Source organism: Crocuta crocuta, unplaced genomic scaffold, assembly GCF_008692635.1.
Source record: "Crocuta crocuta isolate KB4526 unplaced genomic scaffold, BGI_CrCroc_1.0 scaffold698, whole genome shotgun sequence".
Classification (NCBI taxonomy): domain Eukaryota; kingdom Metazoa; phylum Chordata; class Mammalia; order Carnivora; family Hyaenidae; genus Crocuta; species Crocuta crocuta.
The window spans coordinates 238,395-259,427 of NW_027530855.1; the positions used below are offsets into that span (position 1 = coordinate 238,395).

Consider the following 21,033-nt stretch of genomic DNA (forward strand, 5'->3'; position numbering starts at 1 on the left):
TAAACATACACTATTTATTATAAATAGCCAAATATATATTTTTATGTAAATATATATGTCTATTATATAAAAATATTTTTATAATATATACCATGTATTATAAATATAGCATGTAGTAATATATTTTAATATATATTGTTAAAATAATAAAAATATAAGAATATATACATGACAGAGAGTGGACTAAATATATCAAAGATAATATTACCATCATTGCCTAAAGTTTATAAATCGAAATAAGGGTAAGAGCATATTTACTATAAAAAATAAATTTAGGGGAGCCTGGGTGGATCAGTTAACTCTCTGACATCAGTTCAAGTCATGTTCTCAATGGTTTGTGGGTTCGAGCCCCGCACTGGGTTCTGTGCTGACAGTGCAGAGCCTGGAGTCTGCTTCAGGTTCTGTGTATATGTCTGTCTGTCTCTCTCTGCTCGTCCCCCACTTATGTTCTCTCTCAAAATAAATAAACTTAAACAAATTTTTAGTACTTAAATTTGTTTTTTAAATAAATGAATAGGGTGGGAAAATTGCTCAACAAATTACTTCACCTTTCAATAATGCATTTAATTGCATCAATAATTTGTTTCTATACATAAAATATTTATAAATACTATATATATTGAAAATAGACATAAAAGTTTCTTTTAAATACTTTTGGAGGTTTGAAACATTTTAAAGAATATTTATCATACTTTTTCTTTAATCATTTGTTTTCATTTTTTTAAGACAAGGTGTATTTTTTTTTAAGTTTATTTATTCATTTTGACAGAGAGAGAGACAGAGACAGAAAGCTAGAGTAGGGAGGAGCAGAGACAGAGGGAGTGAGATAATCCTAAGCAGGCTCCATCCACACTGTCAGTGCCAAACCTGAGATGGAGCTCAAACTCAGGAACCATGAGATTATGACTGGAGCTGAAATCAAGAATTGGACACTTAACCAACTGAGCAATCCAGGCAGCCCTCATTTGCTTTTATTTTGAAGCTATTTTATTAGTAAGACTATTTGTCCAATTTTATGTCTACAGGCAAAAATCTATTTGGGTTATAAATGTTTTTTAAAGATAATTCTTCAAGAGGTACTATTCTATATTATATAGTGAGGAATGCATGTGTATTGATGATATTTCTATTCTACATCAACTTCCAAAATAATTGCAATATAAGATATTATTCTACAAAATACTATTCTATCTACACACTTCGAATTTTTAACAGTAGTAGAAAGTTAAGTGTAATCTCTGAATGCAAATATAAATGTAAACTATAAAACTTTTGGTATAATGTTGAATGATATCTTTAATGTCTATTTATTTTTGAGAGAGAGAGACAGAGTACACATGGGGAAGGGCAGAGAGACAGGGAGACACAGAATCCGAAGCAGGCTCTAGGCTCTGAGCTGTCAGCACAGAGCCGGATGTGGGTTTCAAACTCACACACCACAAGATCATGATCTGAGCCAGTCAGACACTCTACCAGCTGAGCCACCCAGGCACCTGGAGTGATTTTTAAATGTATAAATACTTTTTTAATAGTAAGATAAAAATCATTACATACCATAGCAATTCCAGCAGAATAAGGGGTAACACACATCTTTCCAGGAACCGCTGCCCCCACATAATCTGGATAATTTCTATAGCTAAATAAATAAGTGTACATTTATAATTAATTCTGAAAAACAATTCAAAAGTCAGAATTCCTGCTAATAATTTGTAGTCCATAAAATCCTAGTCTGAGAGCAAACTGAGGTACAATCTCTCCATACATCCTTATTGTTTCAAATTTGGAAGACATTCTTAATGAGATCAAGCACATTATATTTCTAAAATATGTTCAATGGAGACAAGTTTTTAATGGCTTTACTGTTCTCGTCAGACTTGGTTAGGATTACTTTTGATCAAATAATTTTGATCAAAAGCATTTTGCTGAGTGACAATAAAAAATAGTTTTAATATATGGATTAAACATTTTCATTCTCATGTAGAAAAGCCTACCAGTTTCTCATTGGAATGACTTTATTGTTCTGCAACTTAACATTCTTATTTCTGCTTTGAGTGAGGGTCCATATAAACTGTCCTATAATAGCACTATTCTCAGAGGTGTTTCATAAATTATTCCATTAATTCTCAAGTCAAGCCAGTGAAATAAATATTATTTTCACCTCTACTGAACAAATCAAACATCACATGAGAAGTATAAGTAACTTTCTCAAGGTAGCACCATTAAGAAGTGCTACTGAAGGATATGAATTTAGGCACTCTGAATCCAGAGCCATACTCTCAACCACTAAGGTATAGATGCTCTAAACATATTCTGACCTCTTCAGAGCTCCCACCAGGTAAAAAACATTCTTAGATGTATATAAAGAAACTTGTTTCAGTTATCAAATTGAAACTTTCCCTCAGTTTCAACTGCTCTTCACTTCACTTCACATTGTACTCTCTGCCTACTGCTGTCTCTATTCTGTCTCTCTGATATTGTTTATGTGTAACCCCTACAGCACTTATTTACAAGTATTTACACTTAATATGCAACTTTGGCTTTTTCCCCCCAATGTCTTAAGTATTGTTTATACTCTTTCTTAATCCAAGATAGTGCTACCAAAAGATTGTGAAAATTCAAGCAGGTTTGCTCTCACCACTGGTAGTCAGCATCATACCAGAGGTCCTAGCCTATTCAATAAGGCAAGAAAATAAAAGGTATATGGATTGGAAAGAAAGAAATACAGTTTTCTCTGTTTATAGATAATGTGACTATCTACCTAGGAAATTCCAGAGTATCTAAAAAAGCTACTAGAACTAAGTGTGTTCAGTAAGTTTTCATGTTTCAAAGTCAATGTATAAAAGTCAATCTGATTTTTAAATCCTAGCAATAAAATATTTGAAATTAAAGTAAAATGAAACATTTACAATAGTGCTAATGTTATTTAAGGGTACAAACATGCAATGAGTCATCAATAACACCTAGAGATCTAATAAACAGTATAGTAGATATACATAACAATGTTGTATTCTAATCTTTAAATTTGCTAAGAGCCTAGAACTTCATTATTTCAACTACTAAAAAGAAATGATCATTACATAACATGATAGATGTGCTTATTACCACTACAGTGGCAATCATATTATAACATATAAATGCATTTTATTAACATGTTGTACACTTATATTTACAGTGTTATGTAACATACAAATATACTTGAATAAAAAATTTTTAAATAAGTAAACTAAATTTTTTAAATCTGTGTTCAAAAAAGGATAAAAAATAGCATTAAAGACATGATATACTATGATATAAAGCTAACATTATGTGAGAAATATCTGTATACTAATGGAATACTAAGAGATCTGTATACTGATAGAACTATATACTACAGAACACTGATGAAAGCAATTAAAGAAGTCCTAAGTAAATGGAGGATGTACCAAGTTCATTGATTGGAAGACTCAGTAATTATTAAGCTGTCAGTTCTCCCTAAACTACTGAACAGATTCTATACAGTTCCAATCAACATTTCAGCAAAATATTTTATAGCAACTGAGAAGCTGAATCTAACACTTATGAAGAAAGGCAAAAACTCAGAATAACCAAAATGATTTAAAAAATATTTTAATGTTTATTTTTGAGACAGAGAGAGAGAGAGACAGACTGCAAGTGAGGGAGGGGCAGAAAGAGAGGGAGAGATGGGATCAGAAGCAGCCTCTAGACTCTGAGCTGTCAGCACCGAGCCCATAAGGTTTGAACCCATGAACCTTGAGATCATGACCTGAGCCGAAGTCAGACACTTAACCAACTGAGCCACTCAGGCACCCCACCAAAATGATTTTTAAAAAGAACAATACTTTTGGAGAACTTATACTACTTTATTTTATTTATATAGTTTTTATAAAGCTATGGTAATCAAGGCAGTTCATAAAAAGATAGAACAAAAATAGACTCATACATATAAAGTCAAATGATATTTTACAAAAGTGTAAAAGCAATTAAATGGAGAAAATATACTCTTTTCAAGAATTGGTGCTGAATAATTAATTATTCACATGCAAAAAAATGGTCTCTTCCATACCTCATAATATATGTAATAATTAACTCAAAATGAGTAACAAATCTAAATAAGAAAAACTTAAAACTATATGGCTTCTAGAAAAAGACATAGTAGAGATATTTGTAACCCTGGGTGAGGCAAATATATTTTTAGGTACAACATCAAAAGAATGATTCACACAATTAAAAATTGGTAAATTATAAATTCATCAAAATCTGCCTTTTAAAATATACTGTTAAGAAAATTAAAAGACAACCCACAGCCAGAAAATATTTTTAAATCATATATATTATAAAGGACATTTATCTGAATGCTTAAAGAACACTTAAAACTCAATAGTAAGAGCTGGTCCAAAAAGCAACACAGGAAGATCCTGATCTCACCTCCGCTGTGGACACACAAAATCCACACCTATTTATATAGCAATTCCTCCTGAAAAAGAACTGAGGGCTAGCTGAGCAGCTTCTATACAACAAAAGATAGAAAGACGAGAGAAAATGGCAAGACAGAAGAGAACCCCACCTCCAACACTGCGAATGGCAATGAGGAGGTACAGTACTGAGAGACCAGAAGATAATTCTGCCCTGGGGCTCATATAAAAAAGCTGTAGTTAAAAGAGCAACTAGTACATAAAAGAGCCAGCCCTAGAAATCCACCAAATGGCAGGGGAGTTGCTGGAACTCTCTGCGGGCTGGAGGGACTAGCAAGCGCAATGGTTTACACTCTGCCTTCAAACTTAATAATGCAGATGAAAGCAGGGTCTGGGAGCCATAGCCAACCTATAAGCACCAGGCCTCTAGGCCACTCCCAGATGCCCTGAAGCACAGAAAAGAAGCCAGGGTTTAAAAGATCAACTAGTATATAAAAGATCCAGCCCCAGAACTCCACCAGACCAGGTTGGGGGTGAGGTTGGAAGGCAGCTGCTAGAACTCTCCAGAACAAGGGATCTGTGAATGCGATAGTTTCTGTTCCCCTTCCATGTTGGTAATGGGAATGGAAGCAAGGTACAGGTGGCCTGGCCAGCTTATCACCTCATTGAGCCCTGCCAACCCCAGCTGTTCCTCTGGGATGCCCCTGGCCATTGCTCTCTGCAGCCCCAGCCATCAGAACAATCCAGGCCCATGACACTGTAGCTTCAGTCAGCTGGCAAGGGCACTCCCAGCACAGAACAGTCCAAGACCTCCAACTGACACCTGCTTCAGCTCTGGCTGAAGAAAGAAAATATTAACCGATATAAAGGGAGAAATAGACAGTAATGCAATAATAGTAGGGGACTTCAGTACCCCATTTACATCAATTGATAGATCATCCACATATAAAACCAATAAGGAAAATAATATCTTTGAATAACACATTAGACCTGATAGACTTAATAGATATATACAGTATATTCCATACAAAAACAGCAGAATATACATTATTTTCAAGTATATATGGAACATGCTCCAGCACAGATCATATTAGGACACAAAATAAGATCTCAATAAATTTAAAAACACTGAAACGGTATCATGCATCTTTTCTGACCATAACAATATGTAAAACCAGAAATCAATTACAAGAAAAAAATCAGAAAAATGAAACACGTTGAGGCTAAACAACATGCTACTAAACCAATAGGTCAATAAAGAAATCAAAGAGGAAATTAAAATAAAAAATACATGGAGACAGATGAAAATGTAAAACACTGGCCCAGGGGCCCCTGGGTGGCTAAATCAGTTAAGCATCCAACTCTTGGTTTCAGCTCAGGTCATGATCTCACAGTTTTGTGAGTTTCAGTGTAGAGCCTGTTTGGGAGTCTCTGTTTCCCTCTCTCTCTGCCCCTCCTCCACTTGTGCTCTCTCAAAATAAATAAATAAACTTAAACACACACGCACATGCACACGTGCGCACAGGTGCCCTAAATCCATGGCACTCAGAGAAAGCAGTACTAAGAGGAAAACTGATGGTGATACAGGCCCATCTCAAAACAACAGCAACAACAACAACGAGAAAAATCTCAGTACACCTAAAAGGAACTAGAAAAAGAACAAGCCCAAAATAAGTAGAAGGAAGGAAACAATAAATATCAGAGCAGAAATAAATGAGGCTAAAAAAATCAATAGAAAAGAGTGAAACAAAGAGCTGGTTCTTTGAAGATAAAATTGATAAACTTATAGTCTGTTTCAAGTCACTTTTTGTTTTCTCTTTTAATTTTTTTGACCCATTGTTTTTTCAGCTGCATTTGTTTAAGCTCCATACATTTGTGAATTTTCCAGTTTTCTTCTTTTATTGATTTCTGGTTTCATACAATTGTGATCAGAAAAAATACCAGATATGCTTTAAATCTTCTTAAATATATTAAGACTTCTTTTGTGACCTACCGTATGATCTATCCTGGATAATGTTCTATGTGTGTTTAAGAAGAATGTGCATTCTGTTGGCTTTAGATATAATGTTCTGTATATCAAGTCCATATGATCTAATATGTTGTTTAAGGCCATTGTTTCCTTTTTGATTTTGTCTGGTTCCATTCCTTCACTTTCAGTGTCTATGCTTCCTTACAAAGTGAGAACATTGTAGGCACTGCAGAAATGTGTCTTGTTTTTTTATCCAGTTAACCACTCCATCTTTTTTGAAGAAGTTAGTTCATTTACATGAAAAGCAATCACAGAAAGTTCCCAACAATAGGTATATTCTTATTGCCACTTTATTGTTTTATGGCTGCTTTGCAACTGCCCTGTTCATTTCTTCTTCTCTTGCTCTCTTCTTTTTTGATTTGATGATTGTCTATAATGTATGCTTACATTCATTTTATGTTATCTTTTGTATGCATACTACAGCTTTTACCTTTGTGGTTATCATGAGGCTTACATAAAATAAATTATATTAAGGTGATAAAAACTTAACTTTGAACACATTCTAATGCTCTACATTTTTGCTCCCTTCACCCCCATGTTTTGTTATGATGTCACAATTTATATCTTTTTATCTTGTGTATCTTTTAAAAATTATTGTAGTTACAATTGTGTTTACTACTTTGTCTTTAAACTTTCTTGTTAGCTTTATAAGTGGTGAACCCACTCCATTTACAACATTAGGTTAATCTGTATTTTACTATTAATTTACCTTTACCAATGACATTTATACTTCCATGTGTTTTCTTGTTACTAATTAGTGTCCATCTCATTTCAGCTTAAACATATCTTTTTAGCATTTCTTATACACTGGTCTAGTGGTGATGACATCCTTTAGGTTTTGCTTGTTGGAAATCTCTGTCTCCTTCAACTTTTCTAAGTACAGTATTCTTAAACACTGTTTTCCTTTCAGCACTTCAAATGTATCATGCAACTCCCTCCTGGCCTGGAAAGTTTCTGCTGAAAAATCTGTTAATAGTGTTATGGGGTTTCCTTATGTAACAATTTAAGGGCTTTTTTTTTTTCTTACTACATTTAAGATTCCCTCTTCTTTAACTTTTGACAATTTGATTTTAATGTGTCTTGGTGTGAGTCTCTTTGGCTTTGTCTTATTTGGTACTCTATGGAATTACCAGATCTGAATGTCTATTTCCTTCCTGAGGTTAGGGAAGTTTTCAGCCATTATTTCTTCACCAAAGTTTTCTACTCTTTTCTCCTTCTGATATGCCTGTGATGTGAATGCTGGTCTGCTTGACATTCTCCCATAAGTCTCTTAAGCTATTTTTACTCTTTTTCTTCTTTCTTTTTTTTTTTTTCTATTTGCTGCTTTGACTGGGTGAGCTCCACTGACCTTTTAGTTCACTGATCCTTTCTTCTACTTCATTCAATATGCTGTTGAACCTTTCTAATATCTTTTTCCATTAAGTAGCTCTATGATTTCTATTTTGTACTTCCTTACATTTTCTGTCTCTGTTGAAATTCTAACCTTGTCCATATATTCCTGAGCTCAAACAGCATCTTTAAGACCATTTCACTAAAATCGTTTTTTGAATGAACAAATCAAGAGACTATAGATGCTGGTGAGGATGTGGAGAAACGGGCACCCTCCTACCCTGTTGGTGGGAATGTAAACTGGTGTAGACAGTGTGGATGTTCATCAAAAAATTAACAATAGAACTCCCCTATGACCCAGCAATAGAACTGCTAGGAATTGGCCCAAGGGATACAAAAGTGCTGATGCATAGGGGCACATGTACCCCAATGTTCATAGCAGCACTTTCAACAATAGCCACAACATGGAAAGAGCCTAAGTGTCCATCAACTGATGAATGAATGCAGATGATGTGGTTTATCTATACAATGGAATACTACATGGCAATGGGAAGGAATGAAATCTGGCCATTTATAGCAACGTGGATGGAACTCAAGGGTGTGATGCTAAGTGAAGTAAGTCAGGCAGAGAAGGACAGATACCATATGTTTTCACTCATAAGTGGAACAGGAGAAACTTAACAGAGGACCATGGGGGAGGGGAAGGGGAAAAATAGTTGGGGAGAGAAAGGGAGTCAAACCATCAGAGACTCTTGAATGCTGAGAACAAACTGAGGGCTGATGGGGGTGGAGGAAAGGGGAAGGGGGGTGATGGGCATGGAGGAGGGCACTTGTTGGGATGAGCACTGGGTGTTATATGGAAACTAAGTTGACAATATAAAAGAAAAAAAGACCTTTTTTTGAAATTTTATCTTCATCTTTCATTTGCAACATATCCCTGTTTTCTATTTTCCTTGACTGTGTTAGTTTATATGCATTAGATAAATGAGTTACTTTTCTCAATCTTAAAGGAATGACTTTGTTTTGGATATAAAGGTTATCATTCAACTTTATCCTACTTCTGATAGTCTCTCAAACCTTTGTGATTCTCTGAGCAATCTTTATTTAAAAATATTTTTAAAAAATCCCAGGGCACCTGGGTGGCTCAGTCAGTTAAGAATCCTACTTTGGCTCAGGTCATGATCTTGCAGTTCACGAGTTCAAGCCCCGGGTTGGGCTCTGTGCTGACAGCTCAGAGTCTGGAACCTGCTCTAGATTCTGTGTCTCCCTCTCTTTCTGCCCCACCCCCACTCGCACTCTATCTCTTTCAAAAATAAACATTAAAATAATTTTTCAAGGTCCCAGGACTTGATGGTATGCCAAGACCTGTCATGTCCCAAATGGGAGGATCTCAGTCAGCATCTAGATTCAGGCTGACTAAAAGCCAGACACTAGGGCAGAAGTCTTTAATGTATGCAAATGTACCTCTTTCAGGAGATGATTAGGAGACTGGTATTTTGGTCTATTCCTTCTGTGCTGGGCCCTAGGGCAATAGCCAGTTAAGAACCATTTCTTGGGGCGCCGGGGTGGCTCAGTCGGTTGAGCATCTGACTTCGGCTCAGGTCATGATCATACGGTTTGTAGGTTCAAGCCCTGCGTCAGGCTCTGTGCTGACAGCTCAGAGCCTGGAGCCTGTTTCAGATTCTGTGTCTCCCTCTCTCTCTGCCCGTCCCCACTTGTGCTCTGTCTCTCTCTGTCTCAAAAATAAATAAAACAAAAAAATTAAAAAAAAAAAGAACCATTTCTTTATTTGTAACCACCCCTTTGCCCTGTGAACACAAGCCTCACTGGCCACCAAAGCCAGGCTACCAAAGGATGTATCCTGTGAGCAGCAGTCTCTAAGTTTAGGGCACCAGACACATACACAAGCTCCTCTCTTGGAGACAACAAAGATCTGGGGCAAGACAGAGGAAGGGCATGAAGATGGCACCTGCTAGCCTCACCAGTCTTTGAAGAGGATTATAGTCAGTCTCTAGATGTGTGTTTAATTCAATGCGTGTTTAGCTATGTGGCCCTCAGGCTACAGCTTAGAAGATAACTAATAGGCCCATTCAGTAGGTTGCCTTTTTGTTTTGCTGATGGTTTCCTTCACTGTTGCAGAAGATTTTTATTTTTAGTCCCAATAATTTAATTTTGTTTTTGTTTCCTTTACCAGAAGACACATTTAGAAAAATGTTTCTATGGCTGATGTTAAAATAATTACTGTCTATGTTTTCTTCTAGGAGTTTTATGGCTTCAGGTCTGAAATTCAGGACTTTGATCCATTTTTAATTTATTTTTGTGTATGATGTAAAATATTGTCCAATCTCATTCATTTAAATGTAGCTGTCCAGCTTTTCCACATCATTTGTTGAAGAGACTGCCCTTTCCCCACTGTATATTTTTGCCTCCTTAGTCACAGATTAGCTGACTATATATACATGGATTACTCCATTGCCTTTTCATTCTATTATTTTTGTCCTTTCTAATGTAATCAAACTGATCTAGTTTTACTTTTGTTGCTCATTTTTTCTGGTGTCATACCTAAGAAACCACTGCCAAATCCAGTGTCATAAAGCTTTCCCCCTGAAGCTTGAGAGTATTATGCCAAGGGAAATTTTACTATGATTCTATTATGATTTCATTCATGTGTAGAATTTAAAAAAACAAAAACAAAAACAAAGAAGCATAGGGAAGAAAAGAGAGGGGCAAACCGAGAAACAGACCCTTAATTATACAGAACAAATTGATGGTTATCAGAAGAGAGGTGGGTATGAAGATGGGTTAAATAGGTGATGGGAAATTAAGGAAAGCACTTGGGACATTAAGGAAAGCACTTGGGACAAGCACTAGGCATTGTATGGAAATGGTGAATCACTATATGTTACACCTAAAGCTAATATAACACTGTATGTTAACTAACTGGAATTAAAATAAAAACTTAATAGTAAATAAATAGCACTGACATTAATTGATAAGACTGGCAAAAAAATGAAAAGAGCAATAACAATTATTGCTGGCAGAGATGTGGGGAAAACTAATCTCACACTTCTCAAAGAAATAATGACATGCCAACTTAAAACTATGTATATACAGATTTATTGAAAGCTAATTCTGATTATAACTGCTACTAAATTTTCTGAGTTCAATTATAAATATATACTTGGAATTGACCATTAGAAAACTTATATTTATTTCTTCAACAAATAAACTGGAAAAAATATGATAGAGATGAAACCCACAGATTTAAAGAGACTAAGACACATATCAAATGCATGCAATGTGTGAACCTTGCGTGGCTAAATTTTTGAACAAACCAACTATAAAATATAAAATATTTTAAACAATATGGAAAATTTTAATTCTAAAAATGGTGGCTTGAAGGTGTGATAATGGTATTGTGAATATTTTTTAAAGAATCTTTATCTTTAAAGATACATAATTAAGGGGCGCCTGGGTGGCTTAGTCGGTTGAGCGTCCGACTTTCGCTTANATTCAAAATAATGGAGTTGAGAGGGTGATAAAACAAAAAAAATTAGCCATATGCTGGTAATTGTTTTATGGGTATGTTATGTACATGAGGATTCAGTATTTTACTTTCTTGGCTTCTGTTATGCTTGAAATTTCCCATTATAAAAATTAGAAGAAAACAAAAAACCATGCAGAAAATCATTAGGATAAACTATTTTCAACCTACTTTGCCAAGCTTTTGATCAAAACTTCATAACAAAAATATAAACTTCATAAGATAAATCCCATTTTTTTTAGGTAGTGGTTAAGATTATGGGTTCTGGAGTTAAAACCTGTCTGTTCAAATGANCTTAGAATTGTTTAACAGATTGAAATTTCAATCTCATTAGTAAAAAACTAATAAGCATAGAAATAAATTTTGGCAAGTTTTTTTTGCTGACAACCAGAAAGAGAATGTGAGGCCTGAATGAAGTATATAATAATGTATGAATAGTCAGAAAAGAATAAAAATTCCCTATATTAAGCTACATCATTATCACAGATCATTGTTTTCTTTCTAAGAATACTGAAACATTATTCTTACATGAATAGATATGCAATATCATGAGGCCTTAGACTAAGATAGGACCTTTTCCATTCTAAGAATCTATGTAATACTTCATCGGCCTCACCAGCTGTAGAAATCTTATTGTTATCTGACCATAACTCCAACGATGACAGCACAATAGTAACTTTAAATTGGGCAAACATCTAAAGGCAAAAGAGGTAAATACATAAAAAATTAATCTTTGTTATTTTACAATAACCATGAAATTAATTAATTGCATTGACAAATTCACGCTTAGTCTGTACTGACGGCTTAATTATTCAGAAATGCCACATTAAGTTACTTGAAAATTATAATTTCAAAACTAGTATGAATTTTTCTAACTAGTATGAAAAGGAAAATACTTACTGCATTTACAAGGCCAATAATTTCGATGATTTTATTTGTTACTATCATGCTTTCAGAGCCCAAGTAATCATACTGAAAAACAAAATTAATTTTAAATTAAAATACAATCTGTTATGTAGTATGTTTGAGATATACTCTCCATCTACTCTCAGAAGTTTGAGGTTGCTTTGGAGTTAAAACAGTGCAAAATAAGATAGTAACAATAAAAAAAGTAAATATAAATTGGACCACTCAAATATGCCAGTGGGAATGTAATATCATACAGCCATTCTGGAAAGTTTAACAGCTTCTGTCAAAATAAATAATGTATTTACCATATGACCCAGCAATTGCACTCCTGGGCATTTATCCTAAAGAAATAAAAACTGATGCTCACAAAAAACCTATATACATAAATGTCCATAACAGTTTTATTCCTATTAGTCCAAAACTGGAAACAATTCATATGTCTTTCAGTGGTTAACTGGTTAAACAAATTGTAGTACATTCATACCATGTAATACTGCTCACTAAGAAAAAGGAACTGACTAAACTGGATAAACCTCAAGAAAATTATGCTGAGTATTAAAACAAATTTCAAAAGGATATATACTACAAGGCAACATTTATGCAATATTCCTGAAACCAAGAGATGGAGAACAAATTAGCGACTGCCAGAGGTTGAGAAATGTAGGGAAGCAGTGAAAAACAAATGTAACAATGAAGTTCAAATGTAAGAGACTCTTATAGTGATGGTACTATTGAGTGTCTTAATACTGACCATGATTACATAAAATTACATATATGGTCCTATTGCATAAAAATACATACATACACACACACACACACACACACACATACAAGTTAATGTATACACAACTGCTGAAATCTGAATAAATTTTTGTGGAATGTGCCAATGTCAAATTCCATATCTATAAATAATCTCTCTAACAGCATCTCTTGGGAGGGGCCAAGATGGGAGAATAGCATGGAAGTCTTACTGCATCTCGTGTCTCTGAAATACAGTCAGACCAACAATTAAACCATTCTGTACACCTAGAAAACCAATTTGAGGATTAACACAACAACCTGCTCAACCTGAACCTGAGGACTCAGCAGATACATGGCACAGATTGGTGAACTAGGGGAGAGAGAAGCTCTGGAGGGCAGGGAGCTGTTTTTGCTTGTGGAGAGAAGACAGAGATGGGGGTAGAGTATGAAAGCAGCTAGAGAGAAAAGAAAGACTACATGAGAGACAAATCAAAAAAGTGAGAAAGGACCAGGTTTAAATTTCATTAAGATTCTATAAACAGGGGGAGCGCAGAGTCTGAAATTCCACAGCTTCATACTTGGCAGTGCTCTGGTGATAAGGACGAATGCCCAGGAACAGAAAGCAAGGTCTGAGGGGTACCAAGCCACATGGGAGAGGCAGTTCCCCTGCTGGGAGGACATTTGGTAGAGGCTGTGTGGCCACCCCACAGCCAAAGGTCCCAGCGGACCCTGAAGAACAACCATATTCCCTGGTGTTGGAACAAGGACATTAATGGTAAAGCCTGGTGCCAGATGTGTGTTGTGATTTACCATAAAACCCTAAAACGCTGCTGCTACANGTTTTTGCTTGTGGAGAGAAGACAGAGATGGGGGTAGAGTATGAAAGCAGCTAGAGAGAAAAGAAAGACTACATGAGAGACAAATCAAAAAAGTGAGAAAGGACCAGGTTTAAATTTCATTAAGATTCTATAAACAGGGGGAGCGCAGAGTCTGAAATTCCACAGCTTCATACTTGGCAGTGCTCTGGTGATAAGGACGAATGCCCAGGAACAGAGAGCAAGGTCTGAGGGGTACCAAGCCACATGGGAGAGGCAGTTCCCCTGCTGGGAGGACATTTGGTAGAGGCTGTGTGGCCACCCCACAGCCAAAGGTCCCAGCGGACTCTGAAGAACAACCATATTCCCTGGTGTTGGAACAAGGACATTAATGGTAAAGCCTGGTGCCAGATGTGTGTTGTGATTTACCATAAAACCCTGAAACGCTGCTGCTACATGATCATGTGAACTTTTTCTGGGGCAGACTGGCACCCAGCTGTAGTCTCTGGGCATAGGCAGCAGCACAGTCTCACAAACATTCTTGGGTGTGGCTGGCACCCAGCCATGGCTCAGTGAAACCCTCCACCAGAAGGTGTGAGTGGGTCAAAGCTACAGTCCCTCAGAAGTGAGGCATCGGGAAGGAGCGTATCTGAGAAAAGTCAGGAGGGAGGTACTGCTCGGCAACCTGCGGCTTGGTCACGGACAGTGTAAAAGCAGGGAGTGGACAGAAGCTGGAGACAAAAGGCAGGTGTACAATTGCTGGTTGGGGAGAGCACAGGGTTCTGATACTAGAGACTGGGTAGCTGGATAACACCATTTTCACCCCTCCTGCACACACGCATATACATCTAGGTGCTGCACTACAATCCACCCCAGTAAGCTAAGCAGCACCATCTAGTGGAGAACAAACCCACTGTACTAAGCCCCGCTCAAGCAGGCCAACCTCTCTCTTCAGGAACACCACATGTCACTCCGCCTGCTTAGTTTACCGACTATGAAGTGCTTCATAGTTTGACTTCTAAGGGAAACCTATGTAATTTCAATCATATTTCAGTCTGTTTGCTGGTCCATCTATTCAATTTTTTTTCTTATTCTTGACTACAGAAAGAGAAAAAAATATTTTTTCATGTTTATTAAAAATATTGTTCTTTAATTTTTTCTACTATAGTTTTTACTTTTTTGTAAATTTTTCAAATTCTATTTTACTTCCATCAATTCCTAGTATTCTATTTCATTTTATTCATTATTTCAAATTTTAAAGTACAGCATCTACTGATGTCCACTCTCACCACTGTTATTCAACATAGAATTGGAAGTCTTAGCCTCAGCAATCAGACAACACAAAAAACAAACAAACAAAAAAAAAACAATAAAAGGCATCCAAATTGGCCAGGAGGAGGTCAAACTTTCACTCTTCAAAGATGACATAATCCTCTATATGGAAAACCCAAAAGATCCTACCAAAAAACTGCTAGAATCGATCCAGGAATTCAGCAAAGTCACAGGATATAAAATCAATGCACAGAAATCGGCTGCATCCCTATATACCAATGATGAAGCAACAGAAAGAGAAATCAAGGAATTGATCACATTTACAATTATACCAAAAACTATAAAATACCTAGAAATCAATCTAATCAAAGAGGTGAAAAATTTATACACTGAGAACTAAAGAAAGCTTATGAAAGAAATTGATGAAGACACAAAAAATGGAAAAATATTCTATGCTCCTGGATAGGAAGAATAAATATTGTTAAAATGTCAATACTACCCAAACCAATCTACATATTCAATGCAATCCCTATCAAAATAACACCAGCATTCTTCACAGAGCTAGAACAAACATTCCTAGCATTTGTATGGAACCAGAAAAGACTCCAAATAGCCAAAGCATTCTTGAAAAAGAAAACCAAAGCTGGAGGCATCACAATCCCAGACTTAAAGCTGTATTACAAAGTTGTAATCATCCAGACAGTATGGTACTGGCACAGAAACAGACGCTTAGATCAACGGAACAAAATAGAGAACCCAGAAATGAACCCACAAACATGGTCAACTAATCTTTGACAAAGCAGGAAAGAATATCCAATGGAATAAAGACAGTCTCTTTGGCAAGTGGTGCTGGGAAAACTGAACAGCAACATGCAGAAAAACCTGGACCACTTTCTTACACCACACACAAAAAGAAACTCAAAATGGATGAAAGACCTAAACATAAGACGGAAAGCCATCAAAATCCTAGAGGAGTAAGCAGGCAAAAACCTCTCTGACCTTGGCCACAGCAGCTTCTCACTCAACATGTCTCTGGAGGAAGAGAAACAAAAGCAAAAATGAACTACTGGATCCTCATCAAAATAAAAAGTTTCTGCACAGTGAAGGAAACAATCAGCAAAACCAGAACGCAACCGACAGATAGGGAGAAGATATTTGCAAATGACATATCAGATAAAGGAGTAAGTATGCAAAATCTATAAAGAACATATCAAACTCGACACCCAAGAAACAATCCAGTGAAGAAATGGGAAAAAGCCATGAATAGACACTTCTCCAAAGACATCCAGATGGCCATCCAACACATGAAAAAATGCTCAACATCACTCATCATCAGGGGAATACAAATCAAAACCACAATGAGATACCACATCACGCCTGTCAGGTGTGTTAGAATGGCTGTATTAACAACTCAGACAACAATAGATGTTGGCGAGAATGTGGAGAAAGAGGATCTCTTTTGCACTGCTGGTGGGAATGCAATCTGGTGCAGCCTCTCTGGAAAACATTATGGAGGTTCCTCAAAAGATTAAAAATAAAACTATCCTGGGGCACCTGGGTGGCTCAGTCAGTTAAGCGTCATGATCTCACGGTTCGTGGGTTCAAGCCCCGCATCGAGCTCTGTACTGACAGCTAGCTCAGAGCCTGGAGCCTGTTTCAGATTCTGTACCTCCCTCTCTCTCTGACCCTCCCCTACTCACACTGTCTCTCTCTCTCTCTCAGAAATAAATAAAAAACATTAAAAATTTTTAAAAAATAAAACTATCCTAAAACCCAGCAATTGCACTACTAGGTATTTATCCAAACATACAGGTATACTCTTTCAAAAGGGCATATGGTTCCCAATATTTATAGCAGCACTATCAACAATAGCCAAAGTACAGAAAGAGCCCAAATGTCCATCAATGGATGGATGGATAAAGAAGTGGCATATATGTATATAAAATGGAGTATTACATGGCAATAAAAAAAAAAATGAAATCTTGCCATTTGCAACTGAATGGATGGACCGAGAGAGTATTATGCTAAACAAAATTAGTCAGAGAAAGACAAATATCATGAATTCACTCACATCAGGACTTTAAGACACAAAATAGATGAACATAAGGGAACGGAAGCAAAAATAATAATATAAAACCAGGGAGGGGAGCAAAACATAAACTCTTAAATATAGAGAACAAACAGAGGGTTGTTGGAGGAGTTGTGGGAGGGGGGAAAGGGCTAAATGGGTAAGACGCATTAAGGAATCTACTCCTGAAATCATTGTTGCACTGTATGCTAACTTGGAAGTAAATTTAAAAACATAAATTATTTATAAATAAATAAATCCCTTCCATTTTCCACAGGAACCTCAAATTAAACATATCTAAAACTAAACTCACCATCTTCCTCAAAAATCTGCTCCTACTTACATTTCCACTACTTTAATTAATGGTATTATCATCTATGACCTCCCACATTTATGATACTAGATGTTCCACAGTAATAAATTTTTTTCTGTTATATTCACATTTTTATCCTAAGTAAATAGAATAGTAACTGGCAGCTACATGATCCTCATTAAATTTATTAAGTAAATTAATAATTCAAATCAACTTTAAGCCCTTCTAATTCACCCTCATCAGTACCTTATTTTTTTTTCTATTACTAATATTAATCCATAAATGTTCACTTTGGTTACTGGAATGGTCTCTTAAATAGCTCCTCCTTCTTCAATCCATTCCCTACACTATTACAAAAATGATGATTCTAAAATGAAAACATGAACATGTCACCCTCCTGCTTAAAATCTTTTTAATGACTCTCCATTACTTAGGATAAAATCCAAATATGGCATCATTCTTCAATTTACTTCTTTCTACTTTCCTTCTTCAATCACTTGTATTAACCGTACTAAATTTGCAGGATTTTTTCAAAAGAAACTTCTTTCATATTTATGTGTCTTTGAAAGGAAAGGTTTTGCACCAAGTCTTCCCTGGCCCCACCCTCACCTCATTATCCAAATTAACTAATCCACAGCCTACCCTCCAACTACCTTCTTTATAAGAACTCACACTCACAAGCCACTATTCCCCTTCCCTAATCACCCAAGAGTTAGGTTTCAGACAACTAGAGACAATCCTTACATCCCAGAACACACTGAAATTATTCAGGCTAGCCACTGTTAAACCTCTTTACCTCGCCTCACCTGTTCTTTCCCACAGAAACCATAATCACCTCTCCTGCCCATGTTTTCCCCTCGCTGCCTCTGTCTCCGGATATATCTTATTATTCCCCCATATGGCTTCTGGAGGATGTGGCACACTCTCTCCTCTTGGTAACTGTCAATAACAAACTCTCTCCAAAAGCAATTTCATCTCCTGATCCATTGGCTCCACCATACATGAATAATAACAAAGCATACATTTTAGAACACCTACTTGCATGCTCTTACAGTACTCCAGGTTATAGCTATGCGTTTCCATGTCTTTCTCCATCACTGGACTATGTTTTTATACATGTCCAGTATGTATGTATATATATCATATATGATATATATATCATATATATGTTTCCCTCTAGCACAGCATTGAATTCTCTAGACTACAATTGTGGATTTAAAAATCTGTGAAGTTACTGAAGACAATATCACTATTGCTCTTCTTTATATGCCCAATATCTAGTAACATAGATGCCATAGTTGGCTCAAAGTTTGTTTTATTAAGGAATATGTAAATATGTATAAAAACATAGAAAAGGGAAGTTTAATCAGCATCATATGGTTTGTAAACCTGGCAATCTGGACACGAAGTTTTTAAGACAACTCTCAAAATTTGTAACATAATGCTGAAAAAAATAATTTTTATTACAATCCAGAATATTCCCTGGAGATTCAGTCAGTTATCATTACTAGAAATATCTTAATTTTCTTTCAAAATTGCCCTTTTCTCCTATATTCCAATAAATCAAGTGTTTTCATATCCTTCTATAAATCCTGTCTGAATCTCAACTCTGGCTTCCTGACAAGCTCTACAATTCTACAAATAGAACTGATAATGTGTTTCATTCACATTCTCTGTAGTATTCCATAGGTGTGACAATCAAATGCTTATCATTAGAATAAATTCTGGAAAGTATATTTTTATCCCTGTTTTCTAAACTCTCTGAAATTTAGAGGAAATAAAGCTACACCTGATTGAGTGCAAACTAAGTTGTCATCCCAAGGTCCCAAAGTTCAGAGGTCCTCAAATAGTTTTGGGGAATCCAGGATCTAAAGGTATGTTTACACCAGGTAAACAATGCACTGGAACAAGTGAACCTTTAAAAACTGCTCTAAAACAAAACAGGACAAAATAATCCTGATACATTAATGTAAGCAGTTCTCATTGTATTATCATCATTTTTGTGCCAATGAATACTTTATAGGTCAAAACATTCCCTACAGACTACATACTGCTCTTCAAGTGCCCTGAAACAAAGACTAAAAACTTAAAACTTCTCACTTAAAACAAGTATCACCATTAAAATTACTATAAATTGAGAAAGTTCCTAAAAATGTGAAATATCACCCTAAAAATCAGTTTGTTATTCAGCATTTTTCTGTAAAGATTTCAAAGAAAACATTTCTGATAGAAATATGTAATTTTGGAGAGATAAAGAGTTTCCCAGACAAACAAAAACTAAAGGAGTTCATAACCACTAAACCAACCCTGCAAGAAATTTTAAGGGGGACTCTCTGAAGGGAGAAAAGATGAAACAAAACAAAAACGACCAAAAGCAACAATGACTAGAAAGAGCCAGAGAGCACCACCAGAAACTCCAAACCTACAGGGAAACACATCGGCAGTAAGTTCATATATTTCAATACTCACTCTAAATGTCAATGAACTAAACACTCCAATCAAAAGACAGAGGGTAACAGAATGGATAACAAAACAAGATCCACCTATATGCTGTTTACAAGAGACCCATTTTAGACCTAAAGACACCTTCAGATTGAAAGCAAGGGGATGGAGAACCATCTATCATGGTAATGGTCACCAAAAGAAAGCAAGAGTATACATACTTATTATCAGACAATCTAAATTTTAAAATAAGGACTGTAACAAGAGATGAAGAAGGGTATTATATCATAATTAAGAGGTCTATCCACCAATAAATCTAACAATTGTAAACATTTATGCCCCCAACATGAAACACCCAACTATATAAATCAATTAATCACAAACATAAAGAAACTCACTGATGACAATACCATAATAGTAGGAGACCTCAACACCCCACTTACAGCAATGGACACATCATCTAAACAGAAAACCAACAAGGAAACAATGGCTTTAAAATGACACACTGGGCTGGATGGACTTAACAGATATATTCAGAACATTTCATCCTAAAGAGTAGAATACACATTTTTCTTGAGTGCACACAGAATATCCACTAGTATAATCCTCAATGGGGAAAAACTGAGAGCTTCCCCCTAAGATCAGGAACATGATAGGGATGTCCACTCTCACCACTGTTATTCAACATAGTATTGGAGGTCCTAGCCTCAGCAATTAGACAACACCAAGGAATAAAAGACATCCAAATTGGCAAGGAGGAAGTCAAACTTTCACTCTTCACAGACGACATGATACTCTATATGGAAAACCCCAAATACTCCACCAAAAAACCACTAGAACTGATCAATGAACTTAGCAAAGTCGCAGGATATAAAATCAATGCACAGAAATCAGTTGCATTTCTATACACCAAAAATGAAGCAACAGAAAGAGAAATCAAGGAATAGATCCCATTTTCAATTGCACCAAAAACCATAATAATCTAGGAATTAACTTAACCAAAGAGGTTAAAGATCTATACACTGAAAGCTATACAAATTATGAAAGAAATTGAAGAATACACAAAAAAATAGAAAAATATTCCATGCTCCTGGATAGGAAGAACAAATATTATTAAAACGTCAATACTACCCAAACNTTCATTCACCAATCTACATTT

At 35.9% G+C, this 21,033-nt stretch overlaps 1 protein-coding gene across 1 annotated transcript in view; it reads right to left on the reverse strand.

Moving 5' to 3' along the window:
- The window catches only part of LOC144235935 (disintegrin and metalloproteinase domain-containing protein 32-like), a 149,509-nt gene that overhangs the window by 78,316 nt on the left and 50,160 nt on the right, over positions 1 to 21,033 (reverse strand). The window contains exons 8-10 of the mRNA XM_077769550.1: positions 12,215 to 12,286; positions 11,843 to 12,009; positions 1,555 to 1,636 (exon numbers count right to left, since the gene is read on the reverse strand). Coding sequence (XP_077625676.1) covers positions 1,555 to 1,636; positions 11,843 to 12,009; positions 12,215 to 12,286 — 321 coding nt within the window. The remainder of the gene's footprint in view (positions 1 to 1,554; positions 1,637 to 11,842; positions 12,010 to 12,214; positions 12,287 to 21,033) is intronic.